Genomic DNA, 24353 nt, shown 5'->3' on the forward strand with positions numbered 1-24353 from the left:
CAGGCTATTGCCATAATTCTGTTTACCATACCATTTCTGTTTACAAAGGAACTTGTCAGAGAGGTTCAAAAGTTGTTGGAGGTTATCATTTTTAAGGTATCGTTGACAAAAAACAAGTGCGACAGACTCATATTTCGATGATTGCTACGTATAATTAGGCCGAATTAGGTGGGTGACACAAATGTGAAGGTAAAATTCCGTGTCTGTTTTGAGAGTATACATATTTTGTGTGTTTAACTTTATTTACTCACAAATTATTTTTCTGTTGTCTATAGCCCGTAGATAAAACAAATTAGTCTTGAAAAAATATTAACAATGGAAAACACAACAGGACCAAGTCCGGAGCCACCAGTAAAGCGAACCCACCAACCTTCACTTTGGATCTTAGACATCGCGATTGTCAGTGTATCAGCAGTGACGTCACTCTACGTGTTATTGGCGCTCATCACGCATGGAGTAATGAAATCCAAGGAGAGAAACAGAAAAGAACGGGTTCGGCCTCTACGCGAAAAACGACTTGCGACCTTCACTAAAGCAATCAGCGCATTCGTAGCATTCCTATCTCTTTTTTACAACTGCATGCGAGTCTGGATTCTGGTGCTTCAATACGACGCAGTTCACTCAATTCCGGTGCCACAGTGGACACAGGATTTGTGTCACAAGTTACCGCGGCTTACAGAATTTATTGTATCAATTGCTATGGGTCTTTGTTACCTTTTTCTCTGGGCGCGACAAAGCGTATTCTACCTCAATCCGTCGCTTGCGGCGCTCAACAACGTCCGTGTGAAATTCTTTAGTTACTCTGTGGTCATTTTCTGGGTCCTCTACTATATTCCAGTGGCAACAGTCCAAACTATACTAGTTCATTATGAGTATGTGCAGCCTGGTGCATGTACAATCGTTGAAGAATCGTTACTTGTATTCCAGAAGACCTTAATATCTTGGGTGGTGGTTTCATGCCTGATGCAAGTGGTGCTTTTATGGCTCTTCGTAAACCCTATATTAAACCGAACCTCCATACGAGGGCACAGGAGTACCAAGAACGCGGGACAAAGCGCATCATACATGAGAATTCATCGCCGTGTCAAGCGAGCATTTATCCTTGCAGGAGTTTGTTTGGCGTCGGACATTGTTTCAGCACTTGTGTCTGTCATGGCCTATCGTCCAGACTCAAACAATGTCACTTCTATATACAGCATCAATCTGTGTATTAATCTACTTGCTACCGTAGGCTGCTTTGACGACTGGCGTGGAATGCTGTTCCCGTGGTGTCGTGGGGGCAAAAAGCAAGCGTCTTATCAAGCACAATCTAGCAGCGTTATTACTCCTTCAGCACCCGGAGCTAACAGCACTGGAAACGTCGCCATCGGCGATGTTAGCATTGTGTCATCACGGGAAATCTGATTCGAGAGCGTGTTGTTTTTATGTTTTTTTGTACATTTGAATACCGTTGTGTATTGGACGCCGCGTACGGCGTTTTATATGGTCGAGATTTAAATACAAATAATTTTAAAATATATGGATTTGTTGCAAAAAATGACGTACTGATATTTGAGTTAAAATAAAAAACATAAATAAAAAAATAAAAAAAAAATTCATTTGCAGAGGGCTTTGTAACGTAGTTTTACATGAACTTCCATACACAAGAAACCGAAATTTCGTATCGCTGGTGTTTTAGTTTTGAAATTCGTTTGCCGTGCATGTTAAAGACTGCCCAAATTTGCATTTTATGATACAAATAATCCAATCACCGTACCTTAATATCTTTTGGCATCTTACCCACGATGTGTTGTAGTGTTATTCTTGTTGAACTTGCACAATATATCCAATACCTTTAAAAAAACAGGTGTAATTTTCAATGGCCTTTCTACAGTCAAAAGATCTTTAACTTCCCTACTATTTAGCTATAGGCCTACATTTATGTGGGTAAATACACAAGGGTCTAAAAAGTTTAAATTAACACCAGCTATTGTAGGAAAATCTACAAACGTCATGTGACAAGCAAGTAATAAAAACGCAAACTATTACGCTGCTTATATGTACGTCATCGGGGCATAAACAAAAAAAAATTTGGTAGAAAAAATGACGAACGTGTAACCCTAAATCAAATTGAGCACGATTACCTACCACGAATCATAATAAAATAAATTTCTCAAAATACCAGAAAAACGGATGCACTGCACCAGACACATTTCGATGAAACGAAATAGTTTATCGAACGCGATGGCAAAGATTTGTCAAACACCGGGTTTAAATACCAAATCTAGCACCTACTTGAAACGCGCTGCAGCCGAGGTTAAACGTGATTAAGCATCATGTTCTTTGTCAGTAAAGATGAGCAAGAAACGTTATGGGTTAAATGTTACCTTTCCCGTGGTTCAGGGCTAAGGAATCGTTATTTTAGCTATAGGTGTGAACCGTGTGATCCTGGCAGCTTCCAAAATAAAGTATTTTTGCTGCAAAGGTTGTTTATTGTTTGTAAAAAAGCCTTTTTTTGCAGCAGTAATGCAGTAAACCAGTTCAATACAAAAACCATTTGTACATTTTGAAATGCATTGGCGACGACAATATTAATGTTAGTCGTTTTATTAAGCTGAAACTGCAGTTTTTGGGTCGTTTGTCAAAGCATCTAATCAAGAAGCTATCAGCACAGATGGTGGTAATAATGTTAAAGGTCAAAACAAATATATGTGGTCTTTAAGTTCTGTGACCGACTCTATGTCGTCTTATCAGAAACAGAAATGTTTGATGAAATATCAAAACGTCAGAATTAGCATTTGCGATTTCCCGGAGATATAGTTTCTTTAGCTGCTTAAGAAGAAGACGTTTTGTTTATTCACGCATGTAGTGTGCATAAAGGTGTAAATATAGTACAGCAGCAATAGAGCGAAAAAAGCTTGTTTTGTGAAATGAATTCTAAGTGTAAAATTTACTGTAGCGCAGTGGTCGGCAAATTCAAAACTATTGTGTTTTGACGCAATAAAGGGATATGTGATGTAACACACAACGCCACGTGCAAATATGTAAAAGCAGGCAAAGTATCTTTTATCGCCTTAAAGTTTGGGATAGTAATCAGTTTAAACAAGTGAAAGTGAAAAAGTGGGCGCTGCATCAAACTAGAATAATCAGATTTTTTCAATAACTGATATTGCGGATACGTCTGTTAAATTGAGTATTGGTTTGATGGGCGCGTCCTTGTTAATAACATTTCAAGTTGTTTAATTACGTTTCAAGGTTTCGAGCTGTGGTATTGCTAAAACATATTTTGGGGTCGCGGTGATAAAAGTTTGCCGACCACCGCTATTGCGGAACAAAAATCACAAAACGCAAAGTAATAGTTAAGTTTGTCCGTGCTGTTTTTAAAAAAATAGGGTTGACAGTTTATGACTGACATAATTAAAAACTTAATCGCTTTTCAGTAAATCTGGGGAAAACATATGTGATTAAACACCACGTTCGAGGTTTGAGATGTTGTTTACCTATTTGCATGCTGAATCATCGAACATTTGAATAGATATTTCAACTACGTAACATGAATGCACTTTTGCTATTCCGAAATATTGTGCTTGTACTATAAGTGACATAACATCAGTCGCATCCCATGCTAATCTGTCACCAAGGGTTAACAGTACATCGACTGAATCATATGCATTGCTTTAAAAACAAATACCTAATACTGTAGGGTTACGTCGGGCCGTGAGTATAGGTGGTGTTCCTGTCACTCGAGCTATTTCCGGAACGTATACAATAAAACAGCAGAGCAGTCCCATTTTAACAGGTCGTTGATGGACGAGTATGGCGTGCGAATCGAACGTTTTGTTTCATTTGTTTTACATCCCGTCAAAACGGTTTCGAACGATCGTTCGTAATTAAGTTTGAATTGACCAAGGTCAAGAAGACAGAGTCTAATATCGAGTCGTCGGTATTATATTGCTGTAGCGAGCGTCACATTACAATAAGTGTTAGTCCATAGAACAGTTGGTGTTTCGTTTTGTTACATGTCGTTAAAAAAATACCTCAATTTGTTTCAAAGAAAAAAGATGGTTAGGTATAGTGTTATTTACCAGGTAAACATTTTAAATAAACAATTAGGCAAAAATGCTTTCAAAATGCACAAAAAATACCAAAGTTGTGTAATATATGTTACTTTAAATAATTAAATTAATGTACTGAAAGGTATGTATGCATTATAGACAACAGGTACAAGAAAAAACACTGTGGATGTGTTATAAGAAATAATAACATGCTACATCAAACGGTATAACAGGGTAGAAAATAGGCTGCTCACAAAAAGCGCAATATACGAATTCACATGTTAACTGTGCGTCTTAGAAAACTACGTGAAAATTAACTAACTTGTTTTTTTATGATAAAAATCAAGATGCTTGAGTTAAAAAATATTATTTTTGTTTTACAGTCGCACGTTGAAAAAGTTTGGTAAAATGGAAAACGTGTCTGATTCTCGACAGCAAGTGCCGAAACGCACACATCAACATGAGTTGTGGATCATCGACCTGGCAATAGTAACCTTTGCCGCCTTTACAACATGCTACGTCATCGTTGCATTGATCACGCACGAAGTAAAGAAGTCGAATCCAGTACGCAAAGGGCGAGCTCGACTAATGCGGGAAAAACGACTAGCGACGTTTACTAAAGCTCTCAGCGGATTCATAGCTTTCCTTTCTCTGCTCTACGCAAGCGTGAAGATTTGGTTACTGGTCCTTCAATACAACGCTACACATGCCATTTTAGTGCCAGAGTCGGACAAACAGCTTTGCAATGTCCTGCCAAGGGTTGCTGAGTTTACAATATCGATAACAACAGGACTATGCTATTTGTTCCTTTGGGCCCGACAAAGCGTCTTCTATTTAAGCCCTGCGCTTGCAGCGCTTAATAACGCACGTGTCAAGTTCTTTAGCTATTCTGTGGTGATTTTCTGGATTATCTACTACATTCCGATAGCAACAGTGCAAGTTATACTCGTAAAGCACGAGTACAAGCAGCCGGGTGGTTGTACAATTGTTGAATCGTCCCTTCCAACATTTCGAATAGTAATAATATCTTGGGTGACCGTCTCTTGTGTTATGCAAGTAGCCTTATTGTGGCTGTTTGTCAATCCAATTCTAAACCGCACGTCGATTCGTGGACATACAAACACAAAGCACATCGGTCCCAGCCGTTCATATTTAAGGGTCTACCAGCGAGTGAAGCGTGCGTTTATCCTCACTGCAATTTGTCTCGTTTCGGATATCATATCAGCCATCGCTTCGATGTTGCTTTACCGCAGAGAATCAAACAACATCACAAGCCTATACAGTCTCAATTTGGTCATCAATCTACTTGCACTAATTATTTGCTTTGATAACTGGCGCACGATGTTGTGGCCGTGGTGTCAAACAAGGAAAACATCTACCGTGCATCGGCATAGCATAAGTATCACGGCGACTGCACAATCGTCACCTTACGTTCAAGGCGTTGCGGTAAATGCCGACATCAGCATTGTTTCTTCGCGAGAAATTTAAGATTATTCAGTTGGATGCGATAAGCAATAAAACTTTGTTCCAAAGTCGTTTCATTGCGAGGGCTTTGTGTGGAGAAAAATGCCACTGTGGAGAAAAATGCCACTCCGTGAGATGTCCATGTAAAGAATTAGAAAGTGGACTATACACCTTGAAGCGAAATCGATATCTTGCGCTATATTGACGTTTTTGTGCGGTTGTCATGTATTAGCTATTAACTGGAATGCAAGTCATCAACAAACACAATGACGGGACAGGTTTACCAACGTTCATTCATGTTTTTGGAGTGTAATACACCTTAAAGTGGACTTGTGTGTATAAGAATTTATGAAATAAAAACTTCATATGATTTACTATTGTGCCTTTTTGTTTAAATACCCACCTTACATGAATACGTACAGATTAATGTCACAAACCAGCAGGCCTGATTTTATCATGGAACTTATTTTTGTTGTACATTTGCAGCTATTCAATAAAATATTAAAACTGGTCACTACATTGCATATATATTAATGATTTCTAGTCGTCATATGGCGTGCTTCAACCCTTTTGCTAAGGCTATGGTGTATCAATAAGCCTGTATGACAAAATCATTGTCCAATGAAATAATGTCCAATTGCGCCCTCATCCGTCAAAGTTTAAAACATTAGCGTACCGTGAAACATATTGTTTTAGTGGCAATAAATTTAGTTCAGTAAACATAACACTGAACAATATTTTAGAAAATGATGTTGCCAAATGTTACTCCGCCCATATTTCACATATATATATATATATATATACTTCAGTTTGTTAACACAAACATATACAACAAAGTAAAGACATGCGCTTACCTTCAACTTGTTTGCAAATCCGTTCTTGTCATCTTTCGACAAAGGAAGAAATAGTATACATGAATCTTGTTTCATTACGCTTGAAACTAGGCAGGGTAGGCGACAGCGCATTTCAAACAGTGGTAAATAGAGCACTATGTTTTGAATTTAAAACTAACAATTTACAATAGTAATACTTCTGCTTTAAAGACAGGGCTATAGTACTCATATTGCTTTTGCTGTGTAGTAAAACTTCAAAACAAGTACAACTGTCCATCCTCGATAATTTAGAAAAGCTTTGGCTGGCGGCGGGAAAACGTGTTTTTGCTTTTGTTTACATTCTAGAACTAAAATAAAAGGCATGATCGGAGTGTTGCATTTTTTATTTTTAGAATGGGGAGTTTTGTGTTCAAATGCAGGTTGTTGCAGGTAAAACAAAAACGCACTTACCTGATATTACAGAAACCAAACGCTAAAAATGAGATAAAAAATAGAAACCATGTCAATAGGAGCGCAATATTCATCCCGTGTTTTTTGTTTACTCATATGTCTGCCTTTTTTTTATTTCGTGCGACGCTGGCAGTGGCAGAGTCTGCAGTCCGACCGCAATATCATTCGTTTGTTACTGAAAAGTTGACTGAGGCATTTCGTGACTTACAAAATAGTGCACATTGCGCCTAGAGCGTTTGGAAAATATAATATTAATTTTATTTCTTGAAGTATTTGTGAAGTATAGGGAGTTGCTGATTTGCGTAAACTGCAGATTTTTCTGTCAAGCATTTGAGATTGAACAATTAGCCAAATGATGGGTGAGTCTTGTTAACATTGTTTAATAATATTGTAGTTAAATAAATTAGCAACAAGATTTTCAAATAAATATTAATTTTAACAATATGTTGTATGTGATACCTGAAATTTACTTGTTATTATTGTTTATTAATTATCTTGTTCCGGTTATAACTGCATCAAATTGTTTTGTTTCAGGTTGCTTTAGTGGATGTGTGAGGTGCCTGAGCCTAGTTCCATGGGCCTCACTAATTGCCACAGTGATGTGCTGGGCTGGCACTGCTGTGTTTTGTGGCACAGGCCATGAAGCCATCACATACACATTTAACCTTCTTGAAACTGCAAATATATCTGGATTTAACTGGACTGCAACATCAATAGATGAAGTGTAAGTTCTGAACAGTCTCAAATAAATCATAAGTGAAACTGTCGTTTCATTGACACCCAAACCCAACCATCGGGATAGTGAAAATGACACAAATATTAAGATCGTTTACAAGTTTATAATACAAAATTTGGCAAAAACTTATTTCAGTTGAAATTGTGTTTCTTCAAGTGGTGTATGAGATATTTTGTCTGTTTCATAATTATTATTCTGTTTCTTTTGTGATTTGACCTTTTTTCAACCATAGATTGCTTCCAGTGAAATATGCTACCTACGGAATTGCTGCTTACATGTTTGGACTTACCCTGCTCATATTTATTTTTGGACTATTTGCGACAAGAGCAGTAAAAAGTGATTATGAAGACAGCTGCATTACATCTGGATGTGGAATTTGCATTGGCGTATTTGTAAGTTCAGTTTCATACATAGTTTTTCACCAAATAAATTTAATGGCAAATCCATATTCCTGTAGTGTTCAACTTCTATACACATAACAGGAAATTAATTTTGTTTAAATTACATCCAGGCCACTTTTGTGTCATACCTGACAACTGTTGGATGGATTTTGATCATTTGCGGAGCTGCACTGCCACTTTATGTCTTTACTGTAATATGGTCCCAATGCGATGCTGTTGAAAGTGGGCTTAATGCATGCATAGACTTCGTACAACTGGGTAAGTACCAATACACTGTCCATACTTAGTTATTAACACACCATATTCATAACAAAATATGCTTGTGCTTTTTATCATAACCGGATATGTATTGTACATCTGAAAATAACCAGGTTAACTTTTTTCAGGAATTTTCCCACCATCTAAAGAAAGTGATCCATATGGTCGCTTGTGTAACGACCAACTCGAAGTCCTTTGCAATGATCAAAATGTAAGTTTGTTATCTTTATTGAAAACTGTTATTTACCTCCTAGATTCTTTTTATATTTTTACACAAGTTTCACAAAACATTTATCTAAGTATTTTCAAGTATCCACACATGTAAAATGAATGTGTGGTGATCAGAAAAACAGTTTTTCATATGTAACCAAAAAATCATAAATATTTTTAAGATGGCTGTTAGATTTCCTGAAATATATTCCTTGGAGTAATAATAATACAATAACATGTTCATTTTTTATTTTTAGTTAAACCTTACATACCAACTGTACATCATTGCTTTTGTTGGAGCAGGAGTGGCATTGCTTAGCATGGTAAGTGAAAAGTCTTTGTGCTACATATATATTCGTTTTACACATAAATGCCAGCCTTTGTGTTGTTTTGTTATGATGCAATTCTGATGTGATTGGTGTCACATTCAGATGTGACGTTAGCCCTTGGGGGATGTCACTTGTTCAGTACAAAAGTCACACGATGGTCTGGTTTTGTGACCTATGTATATGCAAACCATGATTTAGTTGACATGTTACAATACAAGTAATAGCATAGCAAGAGCATCTTCATTATGTTTGAATTTAAAATTGCATTTAACAATATAAAAATACACGAAATATATATCTCCATGAACAATGACTTATTTTTTAAAAAGAAGCACCGTCTTGTTGGTTTTGGATTGGTTGCTATTGAATGTTCTCATCTGTAAGCCACACTTTTTGCAAATATTAACTATATGACCCCACAGTTTGTATAAGTATGGTTCTTTGTTAACGGACAAAGAGAATTTAGATTTGTGGCATGTCTGACATTTATTGCCCAGTGACATAACCTTTGTGTATTGTTGAGAATGATGGGGATGGGCCTGGGGTAATGTAATAAGAAATCTGTCTCAGACAAAGTTTGATGTGGAAATTTAGTTCGTCAATTAGGAAATCGCAATAAATTACATATCTTGAGTGTTCTAAATATTAGTCCATCAATAATGTAGATTCGACTTAATAAAAAATATTAAGTCATTCGTCCGTACAATTTTGGAATAAAATAATTTTACTGGTCCAAATATAAAAAAGTAGACAGTGAATTTATTCCATTGTTTTTAGTTTGTTATGAATATGGCCAAACTGGTACAAATTAATGACAATACACATCAAATGTTATTGCCTGTAAATATTACAAAGTGACTTGAAATGTTTTGCTGCAACATCAATTTCCATCAGCAATACGAATGCTGTCAGCATACCTTTACCATGTCCCTGGGGTGTTGTGATTCATCATCTACCATTTTACCTTGTTATATAAATAGCCAATGTGCTTTGTAGTCTTGTCCTATGTGCCTTCTTCACAATTAAGTTATGTTGCAGACATTAGTTTGACTCATTTGCATTTAAGACTTGACCTACACCAGTGTTTATGCTTTAGTATGGCATTTGTTTGTCAAATTCTTGTAAATTTCTCAAGTTTATTGCAAGCTTAACATAAATCTGCAGAAATTTGTTTGTAGCAAATATTTTCAAAAACATAGCAAAATGTGTGTAAAATTAAACAGTTAAGATAACAATGTCTGTACAATATTATGCAATGATATGCATTACTGTCCTGCAGTTAGGCTAAATGCAGTTTGCATACATTAAAGTTTGCCTTTTGTTTTCCCTTATTGAAAGCTTTATGAGCCCAGCTAGAAATAATGAGCAATTTTAAATCCCCTTGGGTCTGGTTGTCAATAGGTCACCAACAGTGTTGAAGTCATTTAGGCCATAGTTGGGTCACACCATTAAAAGGACCAACAACATTGATTGATGTTAGGCATATACACAATATGTTGTTCATAAATGCAACAAGCATCTGTACTTACAAGTATTGTACAATGAATTGTGAAAATATGTACATGACAAGTTGACAATTGGCAGTTGTAAAATATAACATTTATGGATGTATGAGCTATTGTTGTCATGATAGGATATTATCAATTCCTGCTTTTTTCAGCTATTTTCTAACAATTTAACCTTTGTTTGGTCATTTTTGTCACAATGCATTTCATGGCAGGAATTGTAACATTACATGCTTTTAAATATCATGAGGTAATCACAGGAAAAGTGTTTTCACAGTAACTTGACACCCTGTTTTACAATTTCACAGAAACAGTACCTGATGTGTTTGTCAGCCAACTATGCCTACATTAAAATGGTACGGAAACTAGCAGTGTATGAGGACGTGAAGTACAGAGAAGAAATGGAATTGAATGACATAATTAACACAGCGCGATCAAATGAGCGCCTCACCTACAAGTACTAAGGTTGATCACCAGTTTTCGATCTATAGCTAAGTTCTCATTATATTTCATTGTCACTTTGCCATGCTTTTGATCTTTATTTTGTTTTTTTGTGTAGTGTGTGTTGTTTACTTGGATGTTTCATGGCCAGTGTTCCTGTAACTAAGCGTCGTGAAAATTATGGGTTGCTAGAATTTTCACATTATGTGAGATGGCAAACTGTTCGTTAAATTTTTGTAATTTGTATAGCTATGTTACTTGGATAATGTTTTCAATTTTAACTACCTTTTTAATTTATTTCCATGATTTGTTTATTTTATACTGAACCTTTATTTTAGAACTAGTATTGTTTCAATTTTTTGTTTTTACAAACGGTGCTCCTTGAACCATTTATTATGGTACTTTTCATATTACTTTTTATCCACCAGTCCACACCATACAGAAATATATTTGCAATTGTAAGTTTTTTACTGATCATGAAAAAACACCACACTAAACGGAAACAATGAGACCTAATGTCACTTTAAAATCAACACCATTTAGGTCATGTAATAAATGAAGTGTTGCACAATTTTAATGTTATTTCTTGCAACACCGAAATAGGATTGTATTGCATTACACATCCCACCCTTAATACCTGACAAATTAGTATAAGTATACCCCATGATTCTTACAACGTCATAACTTCCTTGAGTTTATATGGTAAAGGGTGCTGAAAAACCACTTATGGCAATTTTACCACTCAGTCACAAAATTGTCATGATGTGACTCAGTGTAATGCATGAACTCATGTGTAACCTTTTTGGTTATGGATCAATTTCATTTGTAAACCTCTCAAAGTGATGTCATGGAATTGTAACACCAGTGGCATGTCAACAATGTGGAACAGTTTTAAGTTACAGCACATTGTCCAGTGTGTCTTTAAATGCCCCAGTTGAATGTTCAGCACCGCACATGTAAACCACAATAGGAAATTCCCTTTAAAAATGCTTTGATGTGACAAGTTCCTCATGTTGAAATAATTGCTTTTGGCTTTTAAAATGACAATTTTAACGCAAGCGGTGGTAATTAGAGCAGCTATTTCTGCTTCATGCAGGTGATTTGTGTCTTGGTTAATAATCAGTCCACCTGGGCAATATCCGGAAAAAGCGGCCAGGAATAAACCTTATTGATTAATTGGACGTTGAAGCCATTTAAAATACAGCGCTGGTTTGTCGTTTGTCAATATTGCGAAATGTTATGTTCCTATTTCAACCGTCGCACAGGCAACAACCACGCCCTTACCCAACGCGCTGTTACAGTTCAACCAGGCACAGACTGTTTTTTTTTAGCCCTTACAAATGCGCTGGGGCCTACGCGTTTTGTCCAACCCTGAACAACGCCATACAAACTATACTGAAGTGTTTGGCACTTGTACCTTTAACGTGCGGGCAGTATCACTTACAATAGCGCGAAGTACTTCTTGCCAATATACAAGCGATAAGTGGACACGGTTTAGAGATTTTACGTTTCCGGATTAGAAATTGCGCCAAGAGGAACTAGCGGCCGTGGAAAACTTAATCCGATTTCGGTTTGGCAGTGAGCTGATCTTATTGCCTTTCGCGTATGTCCCGCTGTGTTAACACACGACAACACAAGCCCTTGTGGTGACGTTTTAGCGGATTTATGTCAATGCAAGCTTGGCCGATTTCGTAATTTGGTTAATATAGATTAAAAGTGATACGCCATTGAAAGGCTTCGGTGAATATATGGAATCAAGAGAGCCTTTGTGACGTCACACGCGTCGTGGGCACCTGCTGCGTCTGTCGTGCTGTGATATTACTTGGCGTACGAACTTCCGATGTCGCCATTTTTGGTTTTCCCTGCGATACGCTCTAAATATGAACTGAACTGAAAGTCTCATAGGTAACCTTGTCATGAAACGAAAGTGATTTGATTTTAAATTGTCGTTGTTGAGGCAAACAACACTTTGACCACCCAGATGTGTGATTTACCCGTTTTCGTCAATGGTATTGGATTAACACCGTTATAAATGGGACCACAAGCGTGCTTGTACTTCACGTGTTATGTCAAATAATGTTTACTGCCCCTTACACAAACCCGAAGATTTACAACCACAATTAGAGTTCAGTTTTACTGCTCAAACAACAATCCACCTACGTAAGATTTGCTGGAAACTGGACCATGGACTCGAAAAGCGCCAACGAAAGCCCAAACTGTTGCAGAAGTCTAATGATAAATGCAATATACTTTACAATGTTTCTCGGCTCATTAACAACGTTGTTTTATTGTAGTATTTGGTATCATCACGCTTTATTCGTTGTTAATTTGTCGTAAACACAGCAATTTGAACCCCGTTTTACCCACCATGAACTGTTTCCTATTACAAACCAAAACAACATCGATTTGCATCCCCTAACATACGTAACAGCGGTTAGGGAAGTTTAACTTTGTCGTCATAACAAACAAAAGCACACGCGACCCAACTCACAGGCATACGCCATCGCCACGTAGGTAATTGCCTCCTCCAATTTGATATCTTTGCTCGGGGCGTTTCGGGAAACGCGACTACGCGGTTCCTTTTTCCAGCCGCATCCGATCACAACAGAACAACTGGATTGTGACGTCACAATGTCTTAGACTTGCGCGTGCTGGCATCAATTGAACTTCTCATGGGCGTTGTCGCTTGAATGCCATGTTATGCGACGTTAATTCCGTTCTTTCGATGTCACAGCAAGGCCATGGTACGGTTGAACCAAATTATAATGGTACACTTCGATGTAAATTTCTGTTCCCAAAGGAGACACATGCTAAGAGGTGGTTTCGTTTTTGCATTTTGCCAAACTAATATGTGCTTTAGTGCACGTACAACAAATTTGCAATGTAAATTTCTCTTTTTGACCATTTAGAGACAATACACTGAGCTCCAAAAGGCCTTTAAAACCCCGGTAAAAACAATTTCACCTATAACATAGCACATTAAAACAGTTGCATGCCCCAAAACACCATCTTTTATGTATGTTTACTTCCCTATTACTGGTACTCCTGGTACAACGAACTTTGCATTCACGCACTGAGAGCATCCTGACATTATGTGGTACTTGGTTGTAACGTGTCTGGCGTACACGCTTTAACGCTGTATAGACTGCATTTACAATGCACGGTAAAGTGGTACGTGTCCACGTCATGTGTATATATGTCACAGCGACGTCATCAGTGCATGTATGATGTCACAATTATCAGTGTTGCTGCAAGCTTGTTATCATACCGTACTGCAAGTTTACCATTTTAAGGCAAATGCTACATTTTTTTGCTACTGTTCTCGTTTTAATTGTGAAATATTTTTATGCTTCGGGATATGATTATCGCCTCTCTGCTGAATTTGACCGAACTGAGTTTGGAAATCGAGACAATAACCTTCTACAAATGACGTACTTTGTTTGCAGACTTTCTATAAAACGATGTGCGTTTTTTATGATCAGAACAAACAGTTTGTGCAACAAATGAACCTTAAAATGCTCGTTGTTTGCTGTTTGGCCATTAGACAAAGGTTAACCACACAAAAATCGGCCTGGTTTACAACATCCTTAGTCCATAAAACTGTTCAACCCATAGGAATCCGATTGTGTATCACGCTAACGTCAATTTGCCGAACTCAAATGACTGCGTGATTCAGTATAATAGCCTGAATCCTCTTACCCCCATTTAGTACTAGTTTCTTTCTGTACCCTGTGATCCGAAATTATTTTGCGTTAGGCAACAGAATGAATGGTGTCAAAAGTGTGGTATGCCAAATGCGCATTGAACTATGTGAATGTTTTGTACCCTACGAACGGAGGTGTCATATTGCTATGTGTGTTATAACTTGGTTGAGCTTCGCGTATAATGTCGTTGGTTTAAGCTGCTCTGCGCTTCCGTTGGACTCATATTAAAGCGGCTCGTTTTGTTTCATATTATGCCTTGTGTGTTTTTCGTATTTAACTATTCGTTTGACGCATCTTTTTTGTTTTCTTTCACCATTTGTACATAACTTTCATATTGTTGGTTTGTGTTCGTTACAGCGTGAGCAAAAAAATACATCTTACATCTTTGTTCAAGATAAACGCCCAATATATATGGATTTGGGCGTAGCTACAAGTAAATGTTGGAGCCTCAAACCAACAGTATCCATTTTTAGTGTTCTCGAGAAGCCACTGTTAGTTAGCAATCAGTTTCAAGCTCTGCACATGTTAAATTGTTCTGTATTCAAACTGAACATACCGAAACACTGCTTTACTTTTTAATGTCAGTTTTAGGTTTTATGTGAAATGCCAACCTAAAAGTTGACCACATTGTACAGATGAAAAGTAAAAACTTTTCCGGATCCTAAAAAGCGGTTCCCAGCAAAAGGTGGAAACACGCTGGATAATTCAATATTAGCTCATCTTTCATCAGTTTTGACATGTCGTATTGCGGATTTCATAGCGCGTTAGCATGGAGTTATTTCACTAGTAGCAGAAATCCCAGTTGTTTTTCCAGCTCGTTTGTCGGTAGGGGGTGCAAGCTTTTTCAATTGATGTTCTACGTTTTCTCCGCTCCCAAAATCATGGGTTTATAGGCCCATTGTTTTTATCGAATCAAAAGCATCCAATTTGTTCAGGTAACAAAAAGGCTTCGTCCCTAACTTACAATAAATTTATTTTTCATACCTGTACATGTCGCATGGATAATATTGACTTGACAAAGCTTCATAATAAACCTCTGAAATTGATCAGTTAATCGACAAACATTGCTGAAGCAGCACCGATATCACTGCATTGTATGACGTGTTTGAGGTGGACAATGCAAATATTGACATTCTCGATTAAACTGTTTGTTGGACGGAGTAAGATAACAAAATCGAAATTTCTGTTTGTCCAATGATGTCAGGTAATAAAGTTTTCAAAAGAATAGCCTTCTAGCATAGAATTAAGTGTTCACTTTCAACAACATTTAAATAAGTATGTTAAATGTCTTTCAGTGCTAGGGTTACTGAAAAATTAGCATTTTAAAGAGCAAGGCTACATTGGTTAATGTACATTGTAAACATTGTCGCGTGTTTTTGCTACATTGCCCACCTTAAACATTACCCCAACTCATGTTGCGAAAATTGTAAGGGAAACAGAACTATTGTGATCACCCAAACGAACAGAGCCATTTTAACCATTAAAATTTCAAATCAGTAATACATTTTAGTTCAATTAAACCAGTGGTTCCCAAACTGTGGGCCATGGCCAAGTACTAGCCCACCAAGACATTTTCAATGGGCCACAGAGCCATTTGGACAGATTCTACTGTTTTGTCATACTGTAGATATTATGCGCTTTGTTTTGAAAAACATAATATTTGCAAAGAATTCCGAATCTTGTAGCCAAATTTCAGCAGCATGTATCTCATTAAAAATAAATTGCTAGAAACCATTTCGGCTGTTTTTGAGTTATTTCTTTTTGTGCCCAATATACAGCACGTGGTGGGCTACGAATCGCTATTAAATAGACATTTGGGCCACAGACCAAAAAAGTTTGGGAACCCCTGAATTAAACAGAAGAAGACACTGTAGAATAAGGCCAGTATATTTCTTATTACGTTTAGTAAGCCCGTCAGGTATCCGTGTTACTCATCCCAGCACATACTTCGATGTTTTTTTCGAGACTGACCGGCCTTGGGCTCGTTTCGATCCATCATTGCTCGTAATGGAGCTTTTATAGAGGGCCATAAATCGCGGACATTCCCAACATGCATGGCATACCTAACATGCCTGTCCAGTAGCTTCCCATGCATTTATTTGTCAATGTTTGGCCAGTTGTCCAAATACCTCGAATGATAACAATTATGAGCGCACTTAGGTAAACAAAAAATTGGTATTTTGAATAATCATGCAAAATGTTGTCTTTTGTGATCGTGTTTCAACTCGATCAAACTTGGAGTACCGGTACAGGTCCCTGTGGCACCAATCCATTAATTACTCAAATTTGTCCTAACGCCACAAGGTTTTAAAATTTTACCATATTTGGGCTGTAGCTCATTTTATCCGGATGTTTTTGTGTGTACGTTAAGATGTGAGATAACCAAACGAAACAGGACGCAGGTAAAGTGTATTGTCAACAAAACATCCGTTGACGTTGCTGACAAAAACAGCGTACAAATCGATAAGTAACGAAACACAATATACATGATAAGATGCGAAAGACTTAACTTTCCCAGGATTAAATAATTTCAACCTTGCAAATTTGCAACCTTACCTGTAGTGATACAATGGATACGTCATATTAAAACTCATATTTTGTTACTATACGGCTTTGTTAATAGTTTGTTAATAGTAAAGTCAACGTAAGTTTGCTTTGTAAATAGTTTATTAACCAGTGGTATCTATTTTATCGCCATGTTCGCCATAATATTCATTTTTATACCAGGTTGTAAAGGTAAAAGTTTTTGTCGAAAAATTGCTCAAATTGTTTACCTGCATCATACAACACAAGTACAAGAGGTTATGTTTATTGCGACGTTGTTAAAAAGAATTAGCAATATCCGTGTGAAGTACATTGGTGTCTCCCCAAAACGAAAAGTTAAACTAATAAGTTTCATCCACAATAGAGACAACATAATGCCACAAATTTGTTTGAATTCAACCTACTGGGGAGCATGCTTTTCCTGCATCTGCCAGATCTTTGTATCTGTCGAAAACCAAAAGTAAGTCAGTTGTCACACACACGTAGCCTAAATAGGCACCACATGTAGAAAGTTTGTATTTACAGCTATTGGTTTCATATATGCAACTTTAGCTTACTTTCTAAATTCGGCTTTCCAGGTTTTGTAATCTTCAAGCCATGTTAAATATTCTTCTTTCCATGCTAAGTATTCGTCCAGGTCAGCGCAGAGTTCGGGTGGTGGTGTCTAAAACACAGAAAATGGCCTACAACTTGTATGCATAACATAATTAAATAAATTAAAATTCAATTATTTGCGTTGGATTACCCTTTGTCTATAAGTTTTAAACGGCGATCTTTCTAAATAGGTAAAAAATTAAAATCACATTGAGAACAATTAGTGTTGCTAAATGGTCAATACTTTTATGAATGCTTTAACGTTATAATTTGGAGGTACGCAAACAAATTGCAATGCGCATTGGTATTTTGCTTTGTAGACGTACTAAAATATTATGACCGAGCCATAGAAAGTGTAAAAATTAAATTATGTGTACCGTTGCCGGTGACGTAGTACTTGATACGTCATTGCAACTTGTGTCGTTTATCGTGTGCGGCACCATGTTCTCCCAGAGGTCACGTGAGCGTGCAAAGTATTGCTCTTGTGTGGAATAGTTGAGTCCGATTTTCAGTGTGTTGATCCTGGCAGGATCGTACACTTCCCACGTTACGTCAGACTCGGGCAGACTAATCACTCTGTGATAAAAAAAAAAAATTTTTGACTTAAACTGGATTGCATTATGACAGCTTGGGTACATTAACATAGAATAGTTTAAACGTGCAGTTCTTGTTCATAACCTTTATTTAAAAAGTTGGGATGTAAATGTCTTTGAGAATAACTATTTTATTCACAACCTTGCTGAGATGTTAATTAGTCATTTACTGATCGTTTCATCGCATAGACAAACTTAAATGCACAAATCGACCAAAGAATAAGCGCTTTATATAATGAGAAAACAATCTCTAACTGGGAAGGTGGACGTTTTGAATTAATAACAATACAGATAACAACTATTATTTTTATCACTAAATAGCCCATTTATTGAAACAAACAGATTTGGTTAACAAATAACTTATAGCTTACCCTGTGTGGAAAAAGCTCCGCAAAGCGCCAACCAAGTTCCTGCCGACTTGAACATCGTCAGACTGTGATGAAAGAAGCATTGCTGCATTAAAGAGATATATCACCACGTCTTCGTGTAACATCCTTCCTTGTAGGTAGTCAGGCCGCGGAAGAAGCAAGGATTGATAAATGGGGTGAACGAGTCGGAAAAAGTACCTAGTATAAAGTGCCAAGAGAGATATCAAACGCTAATAATGCACTAATATGTAACAAAATCTTCCGTTGGTTTAGTTTTCTTAAAGCATTGCTTTGTTGGACTAGTTTATTGTTGTCCACCGAAAGACAAATTTGGTCAAACAAATACTTCCCAGAAATGGTAAAATGTTATGAATGACTAGCATTAAAAATTGCTAAATGTGTCTTACGTTGTAACATTGATTTGTCGAAGTTTATCCGCAAAAACTACAGCGGGTACATTAAACTTATTGTCCGCTAGCATCTCCAACTGAGCAAGCACTCTGGCAATTTTCGGGTCAGTTGCCTCGTAGTTCCTGTTAAAATAAAACACATAGTGATTAGAGTCAATAGCTTAGTACGTTGTCCACAAACTCGCCTTTTAAAGGATGCTATCGAACAAGTGGAACAAATCTTCGAAAAGCCAAGTTACTAATTAATAATTACTGAATACTATTTTTTACACTAACGGCTTTGTCATGCGAGTGTATATTTCGCACTGTTTAAAACGAGGTACTAATAAGTCTACAAAACTGTTAATATTGATCAATTTGTTCTTATGTCATATCTGTGATGTAGTAATATATATTGATGATTGATCAAACTGATCAGTTGCGAGTTGAATTTTTGTGCTCAAGTTTTTTACGTTGATTTTTTATCACTTATACCTGTAGTTAAACTCAAGCAGCTTGCTTAGTCTTTCTATTGAGGTGGGTGAAAGTTCTTGCTGACTCATGACTTGGGCAATGATATCAGTCATCGTGAGGTTTGTTTGATCCAGACCACTGTAGATTGAACTTTCCAACTCGCCAAGGCCGACCACCACTTTGTATCTGGTTTTGAACAAAACGTTATGATTTCTGCACAAATTAAACTCCAAAAATGTCCAAAATGCATTATTTTTTAACTGTGAATTGTTGACTATAGAACACATAAACACAAAAAAGTTTTGCAAATCATATCTTAAAATTCAGCAAAACAAAAAACAGAAAATCAGCTTACTGATTTAAGTTTGTGGCCCACGCGAGAAAATCCTCCGCCTTTCCGGGTAGAAATTCTTCCCCGTAATTAAAACCAACGGTCCTTGCAAAGAAACTGCTTGTTCGTATGCTTTTTGTAATTGCCACAATTTCTTCAGCAGTCTTCGAGCGAAGGCAATCCACTTCGTCCACAGTGTTGTTGCACGAAGCCATTTCTGGAAAGCAACAGCAATAGATAAGGTGGGGAAACCTAACTTCAGCTCTTTATTGTCTATTTCTGCATGGTTTTTCTTCGACAAGTTAGATAATATTGGGTTAATATTTGGAATTAATGACATGTATAGATGTGCAAATACAGACGTCAAAAGGTTTTAAATTAAACCCAGAAAACATAACGTCTTTTTGAAATGAATTATTGCCAAATTAATCAAAAAGTACGAGAAATCTATCAGGCAAATAATGATTAGTTATACAAGCTTAGTTTTTACATTTTAAAAATTGACTAAGCTATGAATATTCAAAACAATAAGTTACCAACAACAGTTTCGTAAATTCTTCGTCGGGTTTTTGTGTTCATGGGTTTGGGAATTAACCCACTGCTGAGCATTACTGCTCTTTTAAACAGAGAGGCGTTGTTCATCGGCGAAAGTATCTGCAATTTTATATTTTAGTTAGTTACATTATCTAAGTTATTTGTGATATAGACCGGCAGTAACTTTATTCGACACGAACCTGTGCACTAACTGAGCGCCCGCCAGCCGAGTGTCCGATAATCGTTACTTCGTTCGGGTTTCCACCAAACTTGTCGATATTGTTTTTCACCCACTCAAGGGCAAGTTTCTGGTCATAAAGACCGAAATTTCCTAAAATAAGCCAGTAAATAAATCTTCATCAATGCCTAATTTTGTGATTATGATTCTAGTCCAGGGGTTCCCAAACTTTTTTGGTCTATGGCCCAAATGTCTACTTAATAGCGATTCGTGGCTCACCACGTGCTGAAATTTGGGCACAAACAAACAAAAATAACTCAAAAACAGCCGAAATGGTTTCTAGCAATTTATTTTTAATGAGATACATGCTCCCGAAATTTGGCTACAAGATTCGGAATTCTTTGCAAATATTATGTTTTTCAAAACAAAGCGCAAAATATCTATAGCATAACAAAACAGTAGAATCTGTTCAAATGGCTCTGTGGCCCATTGAAAATGTCTTGGTGGCCTAGTACTGGGCCATGGCCCACAGTTTGGGAACCACTGTTCTAGTCCATGATCGTGCAATTTGAGCCGTAAGATAACAGATGCATTTCGTAAGTATACGCAGATAATGAAGAAATTTCAAGTCTTACAGTCAATATTGTTTTGAAAACAAGTAACATCCGTATACCTTTAATCTTGCCATCACCGGATGCTAGAAAACCAAAGAACCCCAACCGATAGTTGATTGTGACGACAACCGCTCTTGCACTCAAGGCCAAAAATCGGGAGTCATAAACAAGATCTGCGCAAATGAAAATACAGTTTTTGATTGTTGCCACATGTCATTATCCAATACAGATTTTGAGTTTCCAGACAATTTAGCTGCTATATGTCTTTGCATTTTAGAGGCCCAGACTTTTCTGATGTTGTTTTTACATCCTGTTAAATAATTTGCGCAGAACCGTAACATGTTGCAATGCAGCAATTTTTTTTTCACGGGGTTCGAACCCAGGACACTCCCGGGGACGAATCCCGATCAAGGTTTTTTATTTCTGTATGTGGGTCAGGCGCGCCAGGCCATTCAGCCAAGTTCCTGACCTGCAATGCAGCAATTAATACAACAAGGTGTGGGAAACTCACTTGAGCCGTATAGCAGACTTCCTCCATGAATGAAAACCACCACTGGGAGAAGTGTAGAGTTGCTATTCAACGGGACAAAAATATTTGCAGTCAAACAATCTTCATTGGGTGTACCAGGATAAAGCCTGCTAGCTAAATTGAAAAACAATACAATGAAACTTTTCTTGTTTAACACCTTTGCGCAAAGACAACTAAAGATGTAATATAAAACATCTAACAATTGTAAACTCTCGAAACCGTCCCGGGGTTAAGGCTTGTCAATGTGACTGATTTTAGCCGAGTTACAATTAGAAAAAAACTCCCCTGCAGCCAACGTATTAATCAAATACACCAGAAGTTAACATTTTTGGACTAGAGTTTGAGAAAATACCATTAGGTCTAAACGTAATCTGAATTCGGTCGGTTATGGCTTACTTGCCCTAATGTAAGGATTGTCAAATAAAAACAGTTGTATATAAAGCAACAGTTACAAATACATAATTACTTACTTGTAGACTCTTGCATACATGTGAAACCCGGCTGGGTAGCGTCCCTCACGCCATTCCATCCAGGGTGAGCCACAGGCTTGCGGAACCGAAGCGAACCCACTGGCGGAAGAGCGTATGGAACGCCATAAAATATGTTGACCCCTGACTGTTGGATACCACGAAGGTTGGCCATCTCGACTGTGGTGCTAGATTGGCCGAACAAGCGAAATATAGAAACGTAATCAGCATTGGCCAGCAGTCGAAGTACACCAGCGAAAATAGGCTCTAAAAATTATCAAAGTCATTGGTTATCCACCGTAAGTCATATCAGTGCCGGTCCGCGAGAAGTTCGTTACCAGGCCGTATAGTTTTCTGGCTAAATGCTTTAAAACATTTCCCCCGTGCATCCCGGGGAGGTTAAATTAATTAAGACTTTTTTTATAGCTAAAAATTTATAGTTTTTTGAAAGCCATTTCGCGATAAAATTTCAGTTTTCAAAACGGTCCGCAGTGCAAAAAAAGGTGCCGACTTCTGCTCATTGTGTCAGTATGTTCTGGGCAGACTACGTTTTCCAGTTTTTTTATATCTGTAAGCGTAATAGACACTGGGCGTTTCAGATAGTAGCCAAAGCCATGTAGTGGATAACAAACTATTTTTTGCGCCACACTTTATGCCACGACACAAATGTTGTTAGAAAAAGTTATTTTACAACTTCAGTGTAGTGCATGAAATTGCTTTTTTGACACGTAAATAAAAATGAGCTTTAAAAATGTTCATGCATGCCACATCTCGCCATTAAAATGGCAGATAATGTTTGCCTTTTCAAAAAGCGATTATTTAAGCGGTACATTTTGAAATCTTTTCGGGCGCACTAATGTGCCGCACCACGCACTCTGAGAATCACTGCCCTAAGCGCTCTTATCACTTTAAAGCCCCACACTGTGTTAACTTGTAAGTAGCTTAAAATCAAAAGCTGAAATTAAAAGAAGATGAAATTATTGTTGTCTGTTGTGATACTGTTTATGTTACAGAAGACGGCGCGGTATCAAATTCGGTTTTAAAGTTTCTGTGATGCCATCCTTTTCATTAATATCCCAAGGGCCTGATCTGCTTTATGATTAATCCAGGCCCAGTTGGATGAAAAATCTTGAGAAACACTAGTCCAAGTTAATAGTCACCAACAAATTGTAAAAATAGCTCAAACAGATTGTGAACAGTTTTGTTTGATGAACCGTTGTAAGCAACATGTTCCGCTACGCTACTATTATAAAACAGGTTCATATAACATTTTCAAGCTGATTAACTTCAACAACGAGAAAAATTTAAAAAAACATGGCACTGCTCAAACATCAAACATGCTATGATTACTAGAGACCTGTTTAGTGGATTTATATTTCTTAACCGAACCCGACATTTAAAGCTAGACCTGACTTACAGCGGGATTACAAGCCGATTGTGCTGCTTTTGGAGTTTAAAGCCTATACATCTTGCGTAACCCAAGGAATAAAAATATCTCAAAAAATCTGTTACCTGTCGTTGGAGCAGTAGTTGGCGTACAGAGCTTGCAAGCGAGCGGACATTTTTCGCGTTCAGATTGTTTAAGATGGGAACAATCAGGCACAGATCCGACCAAATCTTTGCAAAACGCTTCATCCGAACACGACGACACCAAAGAAAAACCTACACAAAATATAAAGCCTTGGTCTATAACCGATAGGGCCTATTTGCGCCCGAAACCGTGTAAATAGACCTAATCGGTTATAAAAATCAAACAATATAGGCATGTGGGTAAGTTAGGCAGGTAAAATTGTGATTGCTAAACAAGTGTTAGGACTGTGCAATGTTCAGCAATAATTAACTTTAAACGCCGATTATTATAGTCCTAATTTTGCCTTTTTATTAGTTAATATAGGTGCCAAACATTCACAACAGAGACCAATAGGAGCACACGTCTTTGTTTCCTAAACATAACAGGTTCACCTACCTGCGCAAACATACACCAATAAAAGTAACAGCAACTGTAAAAACTTCATCTCCTTCAAACGTATTTCTGTACAGTTGTAAATTATGTTCTATGTTTGACACTTCTTTCAGCAAGTGTGGTTGTATTAGTAGCTGCCTATACTGCAAACACACTGACACATTGCTGCAAAAAGACAAAATGCACGTGAGATGGCCAGTACTACCAAAATTTTGCCTCAGGGGTTCCATGCTCTAAACTTTGACATATGAATCATAGAAACCATGCGGCTGTGTTTACAAAAAAAATCGTTGTTTACTGTTATTCGCTCACAGACAAAAATAACAAAGCAACTTATTAACTAGTATCTTCAGCGTTCACAAAAGGAGAAATTACACCGCAGAATCAGCAATATGGATGAAATCCCTGCG

At 37.3% G+C, this 24353-nt stretch overlaps 3 protein-coding genes across 3 annotated transcripts; 2 read left to right on the forward strand and 1 right to left on the reverse strand.

The window, feature by feature from the left end:
- The first annotated feature begins 305 nt into the window (after window positions 1–305).
- Window positions 306–5941, forward strand: LOC145237757 (uncharacterized). The gene is made up of 2 exons (XM_080100737.1): window positions 306–1385; window positions 4418–5941. The coding sequence occupies exons 1-2, from the start codon at window positions 316–318 to the stop codon at window positions 5520–5522; spliced, it is 2175 nt and encodes a 724-aa protein (XP_079956863.1). The 5' UTR covers window positions 306–315; the 3' UTR covers window positions 5523–5941.
- A 971-nt stretch (window positions 5942–6912) lies between these two features.
- On the forward strand, window positions 6913–14773 carry LOC145238674 (neuronal membrane glycoprotein M6-a-like). The gene is made up of 7 exons (XM_080101914.1): window positions 6913–7140; window positions 7316–7505; window positions 7750–7909; window positions 8029–8176; window positions 8305–8387; window positions 8644–8709; window positions 10529–14773. The coding sequence occupies exons 1-7, from the start codon at window positions 7134–7136 to the stop codon at window positions 10682–10684; spliced, it is 810 nt and encodes a 269-aa protein (XP_079958040.1). The 5' UTR covers window positions 6913–7133; the 3' UTR covers window positions 10685–14773.
- A 2385-nt stretch (window positions 14774–17158) lies between these two features.
- Window positions 17159–24106, reverse strand: LOC145239290 (cocaine esterase-like). Its single transcript, XM_080102595.1, has 14 exons — window positions 23947–24106; window positions 23493–23642; window positions 21984–22247; window positions 21496–21627; window positions 21044–21157; window positions 20393–20523; window positions 20195–20312; window positions 19683–19875; window positions 19349–19513; window positions 18872–18997; window positions 18468–18662; window positions 17881–18079; window positions 17467–17573; window positions 17159–17353 (listed from the first exon to the last, which is right to left on the reverse strand). The coding sequence occupies exons 1-14, from the start codon at window positions 23993–23995 to the stop codon at window positions 17305–17307; spliced, it is 1992 nt and encodes a 663-aa protein (XP_079958721.1). The 5' UTR covers window positions 23996–24106; the 3' UTR covers window positions 17159–17304.
- Window positions 24107–24353: the final 247 nt, after the last annotated feature.

The sequence above is a fragment of the Phallusia mammillata genome, chromosome 7 (genome assembly GCF_965637545.1).
Source record: "Phallusia mammillata chromosome 7, kaPhaMamm4.hap1.1, whole genome shotgun sequence".
In the NCBI taxonomy this organism is placed as follows: Eukaryota; Metazoa; Chordata; class Ascidiacea; order Phlebobranchia; family Ascidiidae; genus Phallusia; species Phallusia mammillata.